The sequence below is a fragment of the Pomacea canaliculata genome, linkage group LG3 (assembly GCF_003073045.1).
Source record: "Pomacea canaliculata isolate SZHN2017 linkage group LG3, ASM307304v1, whole genome shotgun sequence".
Taxonomy (NCBI): Eukaryota; Metazoa; Mollusca; class Gastropoda; order Architaenioglossa; family Ampullariidae; genus Pomacea; species Pomacea canaliculata.
Genome location: NC_037592.1, coordinates 33,493,963 through 33,509,652, shown reverse-complemented (window position 1 = coordinate 33,509,652; position 15,690 = coordinate 33,493,963). Strand labels below are relative to the sequence as shown.

Below are 15,690 nucleotides of genomic sequence, written 5' to 3'. Positions count from 1 at the left end.
TATGAAATTTTTTTATCATAACACTGAATTCACCAATATTATTTCAATATATGTGCATTATAACAGATGTATCTTTCCTTAGTAATAATTATAAATCTTATCAACTAAGAAATTTTTAAATGTTGCCTTCAGCCATGGCATGCCTTATTTAAAAAGACTTTTCTTGACATTAAATATTACAGAACAATCCATTGTAAAGAGAGCTGAAATATAAATATAGAAATAAAATTAATATCTGATGCTAAAAGTAGTAAAACTTTATTGTACAATCCCATGAAAACTTAAATGATATTCTGATAGTAAAGAATGTCTTACAAATGAGATTAAATAGTTTTAATAAAAGGAAAACTTCGTGAACAAAACAAAAGAATTTAAAATTAAATATTTTACAGCGAAGCAAAGGGCAGACATTTTGGTCACTTTTCACATACCTAGCGCCCACTTGTAGTCTGTGATGGGAGAGTCATTGTCTAAGAAATGCCAGGATGACTGCACCATCGACCAGTGTGGCAGGAATACGGCACTGGCAGAGAGATGAGACTCACTAGTGACATTTCTGGAAGTCTCTGTCTGCTGGACATAGTGGATGGTCTCAAGGACAACGTTGTCCAGTGCTAGCTGCTGGTCAGTGGAGGAGGATGTGGTGCTGATGACCAAAGCCAGTGTGGAGTTGTGTGCAGTCACCACGTATGTGAAACTGTTGACAGAAGTATGTGAAATTGAACAGAAAGTTAATTTTAATTATTTTCATACTGCTTACTGAATATGGTTGACCACTATTGCATTTATTGGTAGCATAATGACTACAGCCGATTGCCAGAACCAGTGTGTTACACATGATGATGCACCTTACTATACATCTCTCTTACATCCCCTGAGAACAGATACAGTAATGTCATGTCTGATAATCATTTGTCCATTTGTGTGTATTATGACCGAGAACTAAATCTATAGTTATAAAAAAATTAATTTCCAGGCACATTTATTAGTTTGACTTTATTATCATAAGCCTTATACTCAAGATGAATATCAACTATGACTAAAAATAAGAAAAATCTTTTTCTAAAATAAAATTTACTATTTTAAAGTCAAAATTGAAAGTTTGATGGATGCAAGCTAGATATAGGAACAGGTGACAGTACAACACGATGAACCCAATGAGCTGCCTACACCAGATGTTACAAAAGGGAAGCTAAGGGATGAGAAGTATTCAGTTACCTGTGCCACATGATAGTTGGCTCTTTCTCAGTATCACACACCCCCCGGCACATGGCAGGATCAAGTGTGAAGGTGTGTTGCTGGGTTTCGATCTGCACATAACCTTGAACTGGTTTGTGGTGGTCCCTGAGGGTTTCCGGGTGAGCAAGTCTGACTGTCAGCCGGTAAACCAATCCTGAAGTAAGGCCAGACACATTCTGCATGACAGCACCAGACAGCAACACATGCTGTGTGCCATCTGCAGAGACCATGTGACGGGGATGCTGAAGGATGATGCAAGACCTGACAGGATCTGTAGTTTTTAGCACAGAAATATATTATTGATGATTTTTAGCCATCCATTTCCTTCAGTCTGATGTTAGTTATACAATTACTTATAATTTACATCGAAAACATGCTTTAACACATTAAATACAATTAGAGATCTGTCAGGGGCAGATTTTTTAGACCATTTTTTTAAGACTGCATGAAATTTTTATTTGTAAAATTGTATTACCAAGGAAATGAACAGATTTCACAAACTATGAACCACATTTATTACCAGAAAGACAAATGAGCAGATTTCAAAGAGAATGAAAAATTTTTCTCCTCTGAACTAGATTCTCTTTAACTGGCATTTCACTGAGATGGGTTTCTTTGTGTGTGATGGACATGAGCAATAGCCAGTTTGTGCATGCATTTGTGTGTGTGTGTGTTCATGCATGTGAAGAGGAGGAGGGGACAGGAGGTTATGCACAGACACATACAAATGTAGATATGCATCCAAACATTATTCCTGAAAATGTTTATTTTCCTATGAGAGCAGATCATTTAAGTTACCTGCCAAGAAGATGGAGGCTTGCTGTCACACACGATCTGTCCTGTGTTAGACGTGACATCATCTTCAAAGGAAGGGTTGTTTACATGGTTAATGTTGTCTGTATAAATTATGTCAAGAGCACGTGGGGGTGTTATATCAACCTTCACCCCATCTGACACACTGACACTTGACCTGTGTCCAACTGCATCAACAGCATAGACTTTGCTGTAAAATATTGTGCCTGCCAGATCACAAAAAAGGAAAAAGAATAGTAATAAAATCTCACAGAAATTCAATAAACATGAGAAGCATGGAAAGTACTTTCTAGTATAAAAATTACAATTATTTAACAGAATTATAACACCAACATCATATTCATTATCAAACACAAAACTAATATTGTAACTTGCTGAATAAAAATTGTGGTAAGATTCTTATTATATTTGGCTGTGTTTGTGTGTGCACAAAAGATTGCTTTATAATAACATTCACTGGCTATGTAGTAATGTCGTGTGTAAAGATTTCTAATTGTACCTAGCTTTATTTGTGTGTGCATAAAAGATTGCTCATAAAGATGTCTGCTGGATATGTATTAATGTTATCTAAACTAAGAGAAGTTAATTTCAACAAATCCATTATAAAAAGTGGGAGAATTCTTACCCTGGTTCAAAGGAGATGAAGGTGTAAAGCTGCCCTTTGTTTTCAAGCCAACATCTGTCCACTGCATGACATTACATGTGTCCGAGTCTTTGGTTGTGCCAACGCACACCAATAGAATCGCCGAATGCCAGAACCAGAATCAGTAAAGCCAAACCACTTTGCGCTGATCAACTGGTCATACAGCTGGTAGTCTGTATCATGCAGACCTTTAAAGAACATGTAAAAAGGAGACCAAATGCTTACTATAGACTTAGCACAATACAGATATTTTTTAAACAATAAACAGTCAAGAAGTTGATGAATGCACAGTTGAATTATGTATAATCAAAAAACATACCATCTCCATCTAACACAAGGCCAGCAACAGGTGGCTGAAGATCCAGCATGAAGCCATCAGAAACATCCCAAGACATCAAACCACTGCTACCCACTGCAACCACTGTGGTGTAGTATAAAGTAACTTCTCTCAGGGACAGACCAGTAGCATAGTAAGACTCTGTGTTACCCGACAAAGGTCCTGAGTTGTGCACATCATATCCTGATTGAAATAAAACACAACTATCAGTGTTGTCTCAAAATATGTTTACAACCTTTACTGTTTAATGAGTAAATTAAAACAAATTATAAAAACAGTTTAAATACAATGGAAGTCATCAACTTATGGAGAGTGAGTTAAGTATTTCTTTTACATATTTTATGTGATGCTGTACCAGATAACTGATAGATATCAAGAAAATACCCTCAATAGAAGTCCCAATGTAGACTTGAAAACTCTGAAGTGGTGCTGTAGTGTTGAGGAAGTTTCCTCTCCAGGATATGTGAAGAGAATCAGATCTTTGTCACATAGTCTACGTCCTTGTCCTGCCCAGCTTGAGTATGTTCTTTGACCTGTTGCACAAAACACAGTCAAGGTCTGTCATCAGCAACTTCCTACTACAGGACAGGCAGAATGCTCATATTGTTGCACAACACAGAGAGAAGGTCTGTCATTCGCAGCTACAGGACAGGTATAAGACCCATACTGTTGCATAAAATACAGATCAAGGGTCTGTCATTAACATCTTCCCACAGGACAGGTTGCAGACTCATACTGTTGCTAAGAATTTATTATTATTTCATTGGATATATAGGAACTCTTATGCATGTAGTATTGTCCACGCATCCCTAATTTCTGTTATTAAAACTCAATGTTAAAACTAAAAGTTCTGGTAAATAAAATTTTAATTCATTGTCTGTAATCAACATATACCCATTGTTAAAAGCGGATTAAAATGAATATCAACACAATCTCTCTGACATTCTATACACTTGGACTCAACATATACAGAAGGTAAATTTAACTATGATGCACCTCACTCACCCCTCTGCCCAAGAAGTTGATGATGCTTGGACGACTTGGAAGAGGAATAACACCCTTAGATTTAAACAGTGCAAAGTTCCCATCTGGATACCAAGCTCTCACAAATGTTGAATATTTAAGTTTCGGAATGAGCAGACTGCCTGCTCAGAAGAAAAGAAAAATATTTCAGCAGCAAGAAAAACAACTTCGATAGCAGAGGGCCAGAAGTGAGAAAGCGAACAAGACAGTAATAAGGAAAGATGAACAAGGTGAGAGTTAAGATCCTGTCATATCTGTGATGGTGGCTGGTTTGGTGGTGATGCTATTTATAGTTTCCAGAAGCATGAATGTAAATACATCCCTTTATATTAAGTAATTAGATGAACAGAATGTACATGCAATATGAGAGAATTTCTTACGATTATTATCATATAAACATTATCATAATTATTAATGATGTAAGTGGGGCTTTCATGCTTGTTGTAAGAGTGTAGACTGCGTTAAGTGATATGTGATATAACCAGTGAAGGTCTCCAGGTTATGCTCCAGGTAATGTCAGATAGGTCAAATTAAGCAGTCCACATTAAAATATATATATACTTGCTAGATTCTGCTTAATTTCTTCTTTGTTGTTTAGCATGCAGAAGTTTATTACTTATGATGCTTTTAAGACAATTCTTTGTATTTACAGACTGTACATAAGAATGTAGGATTGTGAAACTATATAAAATGCTGAAAATCTACCTGATGGAATGGTGAGGAGGGAGTGTGATGCCACACCCACATCCATCCACAGGCGGTCATGTGCAACATGAAACACACCTGCTGGTGTTGCCTGATCACTTCTGCCAGCTGACACTTCATATCTTTGATGTCAACACATACATAAAATAAGATACAAATTTACAGATACAAAATACAGGGGTCGTAAACAAGGATAAGCAGTTGCCCCTGGGCAGCAAAGGGAGATAATTATAACTTTTTACCACAATCCAAATTTAAGCTTTCTATATTTATATAATAAGAATGTGAAGGAAGCCATATTTATTTAAATGCTTTTTAAAATAATAATAATAATTATTATAAAAGATTTTTATAGCATATTTTCCCACATCAAGGTGAGCTCACTGCACTTTACAATATATAAAGGACGATGTCATATGACAGGGAAGGACATCACAATCAGGTAAACATACAAATACACATGCACATGAAGATTGCCATGAAAATGAAGGAATGCACAAAGCAGAAGGTGGAGAAAGTAACAGTCATGGTAAACTGATTACAGTAGGTATTTCTGAATGAGGTTTCAAATTAAGACTGGAAAGGATGTAAAGTATAAAATCACCATGCAGGCATGATACACAGGAATTCCATGAATCTACTTCACTGTTCAGACTATATATATACCAAAACATACACCCTCAGTAATTTCACCCTTCACGCCACCCAGTCAGTATTGATCCAAATAATCTTTCACATTTGTTAAATATGTGACAGTATAAAGCCTTTTAAAAAAACCACACCTGTTTGGTTTTAATCCTTGATGCACAGTCACATTCCAAGACGCTGCCAGATAAGAACTGCTGGGTATATATTCATCTGATAATGATGGTGATGATGAGGTTCTTGGTGACAGAAGGGTGGTCAGATCAGTATGATCATGTACAGTTAGCAGTGAGTTAGGATTACTTCCTGCAAAATAATTTAAATATTCATTTATTTCCAGCATTTGTATGTTTAGATATTAACTTATATGTATAAAGAGAACTTATTAACACATATATGTTTTTACCTGTACTGCTAGTGTATGAGCACTACTTTTGATTGCCTTTGTGGATCAACAAAGTTGTATTATACTGAATAAGTTAATATATCTGCTATTTTTTTTTTCAGGAACGGTTTCTGTGATAAACTATTTATATTTTGTCACAAGGAGAAATTAAAAATAATGAACTCTCAACATCTGTATAAAGAGACATACAATTTAAACGCTGCATGAAAGAATCGCATACAGAACAGAATTTTTTTGGTCTAAGGGAGAGAACACAGCATTCCTTGTCCTCATTAGGGAGATAAATTATCTCCCTTTGCCCATGTTGGCCTGAAAAGTCCAAGCAACTCCAAGCCTGTGCTGATAAAATCGTTCTTGGATTTCTTTTATTACAGTTGCCTCCACATACTTTCAGCAACAATGTCCTGAATATAATGTTGACAGTCTTTGAATACTGAATACTCTTTCCATTCTAAAAGACTGGTGTTGCTATACCATATATATTTTATAATGTTCTTTAATCAGCGGGATACAACAAAATCAGAACTCATTTTCAAGATAATATCATGTTATTAAAAAACGGAAGCATGAGAGCATCTAGGACAATATCAGCAAAGTCATGCATAAATCTAAAAGTAAGTTGCGATGGGAAACAACAGCGAGAGAGGTCAGAGACACACATGCTGCATAATGACAGATATAACCAACAACAAAAATAAAACATGCATTTTAATAAAGGTAATTCTATTTAGATGTTTTTAAATATATGCAAACCTCTAAACAGACGAGAAAAATTAACTAGGGGACAAATTCACGCCAGAACAGGAAACAAGAACAGTTATTAATGGTATGCTTAACACTTTTTTACTTATACTCTAACCATGTTTCTCAACCTTCTGTTTGTGACACACCTCAGATGAAAAAAGGTACGTCCATGTGTCCCCCTTAGCTAGCTAGGGGGTCATTAATTTCACTAATACTGATATGAGATATGAAAAACGTTTTAAAAAAAGGACTGCCTGTGCACCCCTCTTGTCCCACAGGTTGAGAACCGTGGCTCTGACTGGAAATGCAACATTATAATACTAGCTTGACTCATCTACCTTCAGGAATAGGGGTGCAGGATGATGATGCCCCACATGTGGCCCCCTGCACAGCGCAAGAGCAGTGGGACAGACAGTTGAAGGGGGTGCAACGACGAACAAGGGACATACCACCCCCTTCTTCCAGCTCAAACTCAGACAAGGCAGGGTGACTCTGTAGTCCAACCTGCCATTGTTAAACAAACAATGCTATGATATGCAACATGCCTTTTCAACTAACAGTCTCAAAAATATGATCAAGAAAATTTGAGGTGTAAGATCATAAATTATACTAGAATGTGTCACATTGTGGGCTCCTAGCAAAATTTAAAATATTTAAATTTAATGTCAACAGTTACCAAGTAAGAAAATATGTCTCAGTGGATGTAAGGAGGAAGCTAAAGCCTACTGTATAGTAGCTTTGATGCATTAGATTGAATTCCCACTTTCTTTTTCCTAGGCTAAACAACCCATATGGATGTAGTCTTTTTAATTTACATGATTTTTAACATGCAATATGCAGCACAATTAAATCAGAGCTACTTCAAGACAACTCACCCTGTTCACAGCCCATATGCTGATAAAGATCTTCAGCCCAGCACTCAATGGCTTTGTGGACACTTCATACACCTGTACAAAGCCCTCGTTCTCATATTCTGTTTCAGATTCATTATGAAGCACTTTGATGCTTGTGTTTTCCTGAGACAAAACAGATTTAGCTCTATTAGCTCCCCAAGATGAAATGTTAAAATACAACAACTGTGAGGGAGTGCACAGGAACAGCTAAAAAAAAAATCTGACAAAAACAAAGCATTAAAATTTAGCCATGAGAAAAAAGGTTTTAATTTCAACAAGATTCTACATTTTAAGTAAAAAGGGAAAGACATGAATATAAATATATTTTACAGAGGGTAACAACACTGAAACAATTTTTAAAGGGAGGTTTTAATGAATGGGCTTGAACCAATGTCATGGCTGCATCCCTCTACAGAAGTCTCTATGTTGCATCACTAACAGCATTAATGTGCTGCAGCTGTCTCTCTCTTGTTCTGTCGTTTCACTGATCAGATCTTCAGCACTGTCGCGTTGTTCATGGCTGGTTGACTTGGCGGGAAATTACATCCTGTTTCAGCTTTGCCCTTCTACACACCCAGCAGAGCTAAACTTTATATGATGCTCCTGCAGGTCTATGCCAATTTACACAGGAAGTCTAGATATATAACCCCGCCAGGCTACTTTGGTGCTCCTCTAAAAAATCTCAAGCTCTCAATTAGAAAATATCAAACTCACACAATCAAAATTCAGGATAAAATTTTGACAGAGTGCACTCAGTTAATCAGTATAAATACAATATAAATATATAACTTCATCTAAAAAGAAAAAGATAGAAATACTGTTCAGAATTTACTCACAAGATTCAGGTCATTTGCAAAAGGGAAGGATCCAACGCTGATGATGTAATGGTCAAGTCCTGAATGAACATCAAGGAAGCCAAGCCAGGCTAACCGGAGTTGCTGGCTGGACCAAACCATCCATCCATCAAGATGGCGTGTGAGATTAGCTGCATGGTCAGTCTTAACAGCAAACATACCTGTAAAGTGGCAGTTTAGTTGTAGCTTTACTGCTATGAGGATCAGACATCTGTGTAACATAATTGAAAAATGTCAATATTCTACACAAAATACAAAGGACAATATCAAAAACCAGAAAACAGAGATCGACAAAGACAGGATTTTGATTTGTCAGTAAAGATCTTCAAGAAAGTCGTCTTGATATAATCTAGATGACTTCTTTACCTGTAACTGGTGGGGTGCTGTCATGCAAAATCTCTTCAGACACACTAGTTGTACATAGTCGGGCTGCATTACAGGTGGTGACCTTCACTCTGTACAGGCTGCCATCATGGAGACTCAGTGACGTGAACGTATAGACTGACACTGGTGCAGGTACCTGTGCATGTATGCTTACTTTCAAAATATGTAAGGGCAGCAAGTATGCAGCCTAATGAGTGGATGAATGTGTGAGTGAGCAAGAAAAATAAGCGTGAGATAAGAAACATATGGAAATAACTGCTCACATGCAACTGATTTTTTGTTTACTAATGGAGAAAATTAACTTCACAAATACTAAGCAATAGTTATTTGTAGTTATTTTAATGAGGAAAGGAAATCCTGGTGGGGAAAGCAATGGGCATCTAAACTGAAAGGTCCACTATAGTCTGAGCTACCCAAGCAGGGTGTAAATGAAACAACTAACGCCATCACTGCTCTGTACTTAGAGTCTGTGAACGCAAAGAATGACCCAAAGAATGGGTGCAGTTACTGATCATACCCCTTCCCAAAAAGAGGAAGTTGTAAAAGTTCCAGAACTACAGAGTCATAAGCCTAATCAACCACCCAAGCAAAGTCATGCAGAAGATAATACTACTGCTAAGGGATGGCTAGCAGAGCAGACTGTTTTCAGATCAGGTAGGAGCAAGTCTTCAACTGTCGCATCCTTATAGAAAAGCATATGCAGCATCAGCAAGACCTCTATTGCAACTTCCTCGACTTTAAAAAGGCTTTTGACAGTCTGGCATGAGGGGTGCGGCATGTGATGTGAAAATTCAATGTCTTATCCAAGTCATCAAAGTGCTGTATTAGAGCTAAATAAGCCCAGTTTTGATGAATAACCAAATGGTATATTCACATGACAGCAGGCATCTGTCAATGGTGTCTCCTATCATATGTGCTGCTCAACTGTTTTTTTTTGGTTTTTTTTTTGCTTTAGAGAACATCATGTGTGAAATCCTCCACAATTATCACACTTGTATTTCCATTATTATAAGGCCAATAAATACATATGCTTTGTAGACAACACCGATTTGATAGCAGGAACTAATAGAGAACTGCAAGACCTTACCAACACATAAGACTAATTAATCTCTCATGACTAAACAAATACATGTACATACTAAACATAATCAATTAATCATTACAGCACTTGTCAGCAAAAACAAGCATTCACTGCTTGCCTGAAGTGGGCTTGATTCAAACTCTCCCAGTAAGTGGCTGGTGATGGAGACAAAATGTGCTGCCACTGGTGATCCCGTATCTTCCAGTGACCACCTGGCAGACAAGGTGTCTCTACTAACCAGACGCGGCCCCCCAAGAGTTCCCAGTCCGCCATTCAGCTGGGGCACCTGCTTCACCACTGGTGCTGTGGTGTCCACCTTGAAGCCATTGGAAGTAACTTCTATCCAGTTACCTAAGAGGGGACAAAAGACAGAAAATCGTTCACATGACATTCTTATTGTTTATTATAAGACACTGTGGATTCAAGTGCGGTGCAAGGATGAATCAGAAGTTCAGAAAGTAAACAAGCCAAAGGAAGTTTCCTGAAACACAAAATCTACCTGGACCAGTGTACTGATAGACAGTGATACACATAAGAAGAGCAAGCGATGAGAAAAATGGCTATGAGATCAGGTGGCAGTTTTCAGTGACTATTTATTAGACAGTATCTTAAACTTGTAGATTATCTACCTGTATTTTTTTTAATCAGTACCTGCTCTGTCCATAGCAGTGATGGTTATGTATATTGTCCTGTTTTCTGGAAGTGGAGTTGAGAGATCTGATGTGAAGGCTTCAAGTGCCAAACCAACACTGCGTGATGCCATGATATCAGCGGCACCAGGACTTGTACCTGACCTCCATGTGAAGCCAACCAGGCCTGAGCTCACATCTACAAATCCTGTCCACTTGGCAGCAAGAAAATCTCTGGCAGAATACAATGCATGCACATCAGTAATTTGCCTGTTGATAATACTAGAACAATAACAAGTTTACAGCAAAGAGAAAGGGCTGTCACATACATGTCAGCACTTGTCAGATAGATTTTGTCACCTCAGTGTAAAAATTATGAACTGACTCATTGTGGAAGGTGTCCTTGATCGAATACTTATCAAATCCATGCTTGCCTTTGGGACTGGAAACAAATATCAGCATCTCCTGCACCATCCCAAACATCTCCTGCAACTGGTGGTGTGATATCAATCAAGATTCCATCTGATGCCATCTCCGTGCACCAATCAATGACATTGCAGGCTCTTACTGTTGTATAGTAGCGAACACCCTCAGACAACGAGATGTGATCCCATGTTAAATCTGTTAAATCAGCCAAAGCCAACATGTCTCATCCCAGTTGTTTGTTCATTTTAAAATTAACATGACAAACTTACTACTGCATATAACAGATATCTAATCTGCAGCTTTAACCCCAGCCAATCACTGCCAAGTATGCTCTTTCGCAATGCCTCAGCAGGTCCCGCCAACAACTAACAACAAACGCAGGCCTACCGCACCTCTACACATGACCAGCTAGTCACAATAAAATAGCAGAACTTACTGTTTCTCACAAAAAAACTTTGATAATCTATACTTGTAATGTAACATTTTATCAAATGTTTTCTTGATAGTCATTTACGCTTGGAAAACACATACACAGTCATAACCATATATGTTACTTTTAAATGAAAGTACTAGCTCTTTGTGTTAGGATTCAATCTATCATGATGATGTTCAGTTCATTAGAGGTAAAACAACTACACCTTATACAGCAAAGAGTGACTCACCCTGTGAAAGGCCTATATCAAATTCACCAACAATGTCATCACATCCTGAACAAGTTCCCAGTCTGACATAGTAAGTGGCTACAGGAGACAAGCTGGTGGAAAACCCACGCCAGAATGCTGCCACATCACTGGGTGACCTGGTGAAGTCAACATCAAATGCCACGCCACCATCTGTGGGAGGTGGGCCATCGTATACATGGCCAGCTGCTGGTGCAGATGTCATAACAACCCACGGCCGAGACACAGCACTGGTGAAGAGACCTGCTCCATTCATTGCCTGTTACGCAGATACATACATGAAAGTGTATCTCTATCTCTCTATATATAGTCTTTTGTGTGTGTGTGACAAGGTTCACTTATTGCAAAACAAAGTAAATGTTTGCTTGTTTTTCTTTATTTTATTAGTCTCTAACAATCACAATTGTAATTGTGGCTGCTTCAAGACTTCTTGATGAATGAAGGGACAATTAACATTCAAAAGGAATAAGCTGCAGACTGTCAAAAACCATTTAGAGTTTTTGTCAACACCAAATCATGTCTGAACAGGAGAATTTGCTTTATTTGAGTTCATGAAAGCTCTATGCCATGCCTTCGAGCAGAAGTATATAGGCACTATAAAGTGTTTGTAGCTTCTGTAGTTCAAACTACTAGTTGCATGTGCGCATTGGTGTTTGATGTTGCGGGTGTGCATTAAGAATGCTTTGAGATGTTCGATTGCATATTTTTGTGTATTCCTATAATGCACCACTTGCTTTATCATTATCTTGCAAGTAGAATTCATTCCATTTTGTTTGTTTGCTCTATGGTTAAAATTTCTTGTTTCCATAGTTAAAATTGCCATTTGGGATTAATAAAAGTTGATCACTTGTAATTTGTACAAAACTGCTGCCTACCTTGATAGTTACATAGTATGCATGGCCTTCCACAAGTGGCCTATCAGGAAAGAAGTCTGCACAGGTGGTGGTATGAATCTGACCTTCCATGATGTCATCATGACCTGGTCTTGAGCCAAGTGAAACAATAAAACTAACCACACCACTTTCATTATCTTCAAACAGGTCTTCCCAGCTTTGAAAAAAATAAACAGAGTAAAATCTTATTAATATAATAAGTCCTACACAAACAAAATCTGAATTTTAAAAATGCACTTTAAAATCTACGCAATGAGCCCTCATAAACAGTTAAGGAGAGCAACACTTTTCTGTAGATATTATAATGACATGTCATAACAGTTTAATGGGCTGGGAGCAGGTTGCTGATGGACAACCCATGGGGATATGGTCAAGAGGTGGGGTGTAACATGAGTTGGGAGAGGGCTGCTGCATGATGAGAAGCCCATGTGGATATGGTCAAAGGGTGGGACTTTGAAGGGTTTCTGAATTGTGATGACTTAATATATTCAAGCTCATGCGGATCTGGTATAGACATGGGCAAGTAAGGCACAGCCCTCCATTAGCCTATGAGACAAATATAAACCTGTTTTCATTTCCCTTCAGGCAGGAGCAGTAGTAGTCTACATTCTGCACATATCTAACCACAATGTCGATAAACTCTTGCAGATTAAGAAAGTACTGATGGAAGCTTTGCAGTTTGTGTAACATACACACCACACACTGAATGAATTGTGAGATGTGATAAAGGTGTCTGGAAACTGCATCTGTTTATCTGTCCTCTCAGGGGCAGTGTTGTCTATGACAAAACCAGAGGATATGCCATCCATAGTCAGTCCTACATTATCCTCAGCTGAAAAATAAACCCAAAACTGTAATTGTTTATTGTTGTTATTGAACACTCGATCTTCTTGTTAATCTACTTTACCTCATTTTAAAAAGCCATTTAATATATTCATGATAAATTATCTTAAAACCAGCTACACTTCAGAAAAGTTTTTACTTTTTCCAATCTATTTTTTTTTTAATTATAGACAATTTTTTATGAATTACTATAAATATAACCATATACTACATGATAGGGATTTGTTAGTTCTTAGGATAATTTTAATCTAAAATATGGCCATTAATGATTTGCATACATATGGCAAAGAGAGAAAACATTCTAATCTGCAGTCAATACCTCTGACAGTGACATAGTACGTGAGTCCACTTTGCATGCTTAGAGTGTGCAACATGACATGGTTGACTTGACCCACATCTTGGAATTTCAGCACATCCCAGCCTCCAGGAGTGGAACCTGAAAACAATGTTCTAAATAAGGATGATGCAGATTTAACATTTTCAAAAAATAAGATGTGCCAAAATTGTACGCAATACATAAAAAACATTCTACAGATTTTTCATTGTCTTGATGAAAGGAAATTATTTAAATGACACAGAATGATAAATTTCATGCTAAGAGAAATAATAGCATTTTTCAAATCCATTAAATGTATTCTGCCAGATATATGTCAAGAGGTATGTATCTGCATACATTAACATACACACACACTTTATGAAATATACACACAAACATGCAAATATGTACAAAAAGAACATGCACACACATAATCATTAATTTTAGGTCATTAGTATGTGATCTACACCATGTACTCATTGTGCTCCTACCAACAGCAATATAATATCGCAGGATTCCAGAGTGATGAGATGTTAATCCCAGCTCTTGAACATCACTAAATCCATCCCATCTGACTGACAATGTTTTCAGAGAGGACTGCACATGGATACAAATGTAAGAAACTGGTTTCTTTAACTTGATGACACATTAAGTTACATCCCAAACCACACTAACAATAACACTTTTTTTTTTCAAATGTCTTGATTCTGTTTTAAAGATCATGATTCACTTTTTTCCAATAAATCTTTTAAGCATGTAAGTCACTTAAAGTGAGATAAACTATCTGGCATGATTAAGGCATAAAATTTCCTGTCATCAAACACAATATTATTTCATGGAAAAACATGGTTCATGCTATTTAATGACCTCTAGAATAACTACAAACCATCCTGCAAGTAGTCTTAAAAATATTTACCTGATAAATGCCTCCCAGCAAGCCATCAATATACACCACACCTTCCTGCGGCGGTGTCTGGTCCACGGTAATGCCATCACTGCATGCACTGACCTCTTGCAGCACTTCCGACCATTTTTCATACACCACAGTTTCTGCTTCAGCATGTATGCACACGTAGTAGTGATGACCATCCTCCAGCAATGAACGCTCATGTGGTGGGCCAAAGAACACATTGATGTACTTCTGACCTTGACCCAGAAAAATAATTATCATTTAATAGTTTGCATTATACTCATATATGCGGAAAACTAGGTGATACGAATGAAGCCCTTCAGGTAATTACAAATAATAATAAAAGTTGGACAGTTGGGATAATTTATGCTCTACAATCTAACTTCCACCAAATGCAGAGATTACTAGGTAAGGACAGTAACTACCATGACAGTTATTACAAAACTTCATGTACATATGTTTTATGACAAATGATATGTAAACAAAATTCTGTAACAAGTGCAGCAAACAGTTTTGTCAAACTTACCAGAGACTTCTCCACAGGCAACAGCATATAGAGAGGAACAAGGATCCATCATGTTTTGCTCGTCTTCATTTATAAAGTGAGAGCTGACATCTGGACCTTGGCTCTCAAGAACTGCCCACCTGACTCGAGAATGGCGCAACGTGGGCCACACAGCAGAAATGATGTTAGTGTGAGTTGTGTACTCCTGATCTTCTTGACTCCACTCATCACTAAATGCTATTGACACTGGCTTGCCTTCAGACAATGATGCTGAAAAAAAAGTCAGTAAGAAAATGACAATGAGTCAAACTCTCGTTTTGCAGAAAAACAGCAATAATACAAATTATCACTCAGTAAATTGCATACATTAAATCAGCCAAGAAAAGCATGATTGAACTCAGCAAAATCATAACCACCACATCTATTAGCTCCATTCACAAAATTACCAAAATGGTTTGGAAAGGATTTACAAGCTTACCTCCTGATGTTCCTCCAGAAGCATCTAAAACTATTCTTGGAACAATATAAAGCGGATCTTTTGCTGAGCAGTTTCTGATATCTGCAGACACGACAGAAACCAGCCCCACTTTGTTCGTTCCTCGTAATGATACACGGAGACATCTATGGAAGCTGAGATTTCTTGGCATTTGTTGGACAAATAAGCTCTGTGTGGAAAAAATTTGGTGACAAAAAGCAGAAAAAGATTAATGTGTGAAATATC

The 15,690-nt window shown here is 37.4% G+C and overlaps 1 protein-coding gene across 1 annotated transcript; it reads right to left on the bottom strand.

Annotated features, from left to right (window-relative positions):
• Nucleotides 1–2,038: 2,038 nt before the first annotated feature.
• Nucleotides 2,039–15,628, bottom strand: LOC112558908. Its single transcript, XM_025229661.1, has 22 exons — nucleotides 15,448–15,628; nucleotides 14,991–15,239; nucleotides 14,471–14,700; nucleotides 14,046–14,151; nucleotides 13,558–13,674; nucleotides 13,092–13,227; nucleotides 12,378–12,552; nucleotides 11,485–11,761; nucleotides 10,831–11,017; nucleotides 10,419–10,630; nucleotides 9,886–10,118; nucleotides 8,669–8,822; nucleotides 8,285–8,463; nucleotides 7,431–7,571; nucleotides 6,894–7,059; nucleotides 5,543–5,711; nucleotides 4,761–4,882; nucleotides 4,038–4,177; nucleotides 3,417–3,565; nucleotides 3,015–3,215; nucleotides 2,678–2,883; nucleotides 2,039–2,258 (listed from the first exon to the last, which is right to left on the bottom strand). Exons 1-19 carry the CDS (start codon nucleotides 15,614–15,616, stop codon nucleotides 3,506–3,508), a joined length of 3,222 nt encoding a protein of 1,073 aa, XP_025085446.1. The 5' UTR covers nucleotides 15,617–15,628; the 3' UTR covers nucleotides 2,039–2,258; nucleotides 2,678–2,883; nucleotides 3,015–3,215; nucleotides 3,417–3,505.
• Nucleotides 15,629–15,690: the final 62 nt, after the last annotated feature.

Bases quoted from the DNA above. Each gene is read 5' to 3' on its own strand.
- LOC112558908 (XM_025229661.1), bottom strand. From the start codon at position 15,616: ATGCCAAGAAATCTCAGCTTCCATAGATGTCTCCGTGTATCATTACGA. The intron at 11,018-11,484 runs GTGAGTCACTCT...CTGATTTAACAG, and splicing joins TGATATAGGCCTTTCACAGG to ATTTAACATGGGATCACATC. The intron at 5,712-6,893 runs GTAGATGAGTCA...ATTATTTTGCAG, and splicing joins CTGCACCCCTATTCCTGAAG to GAAGTAATCCTAACTCACTG.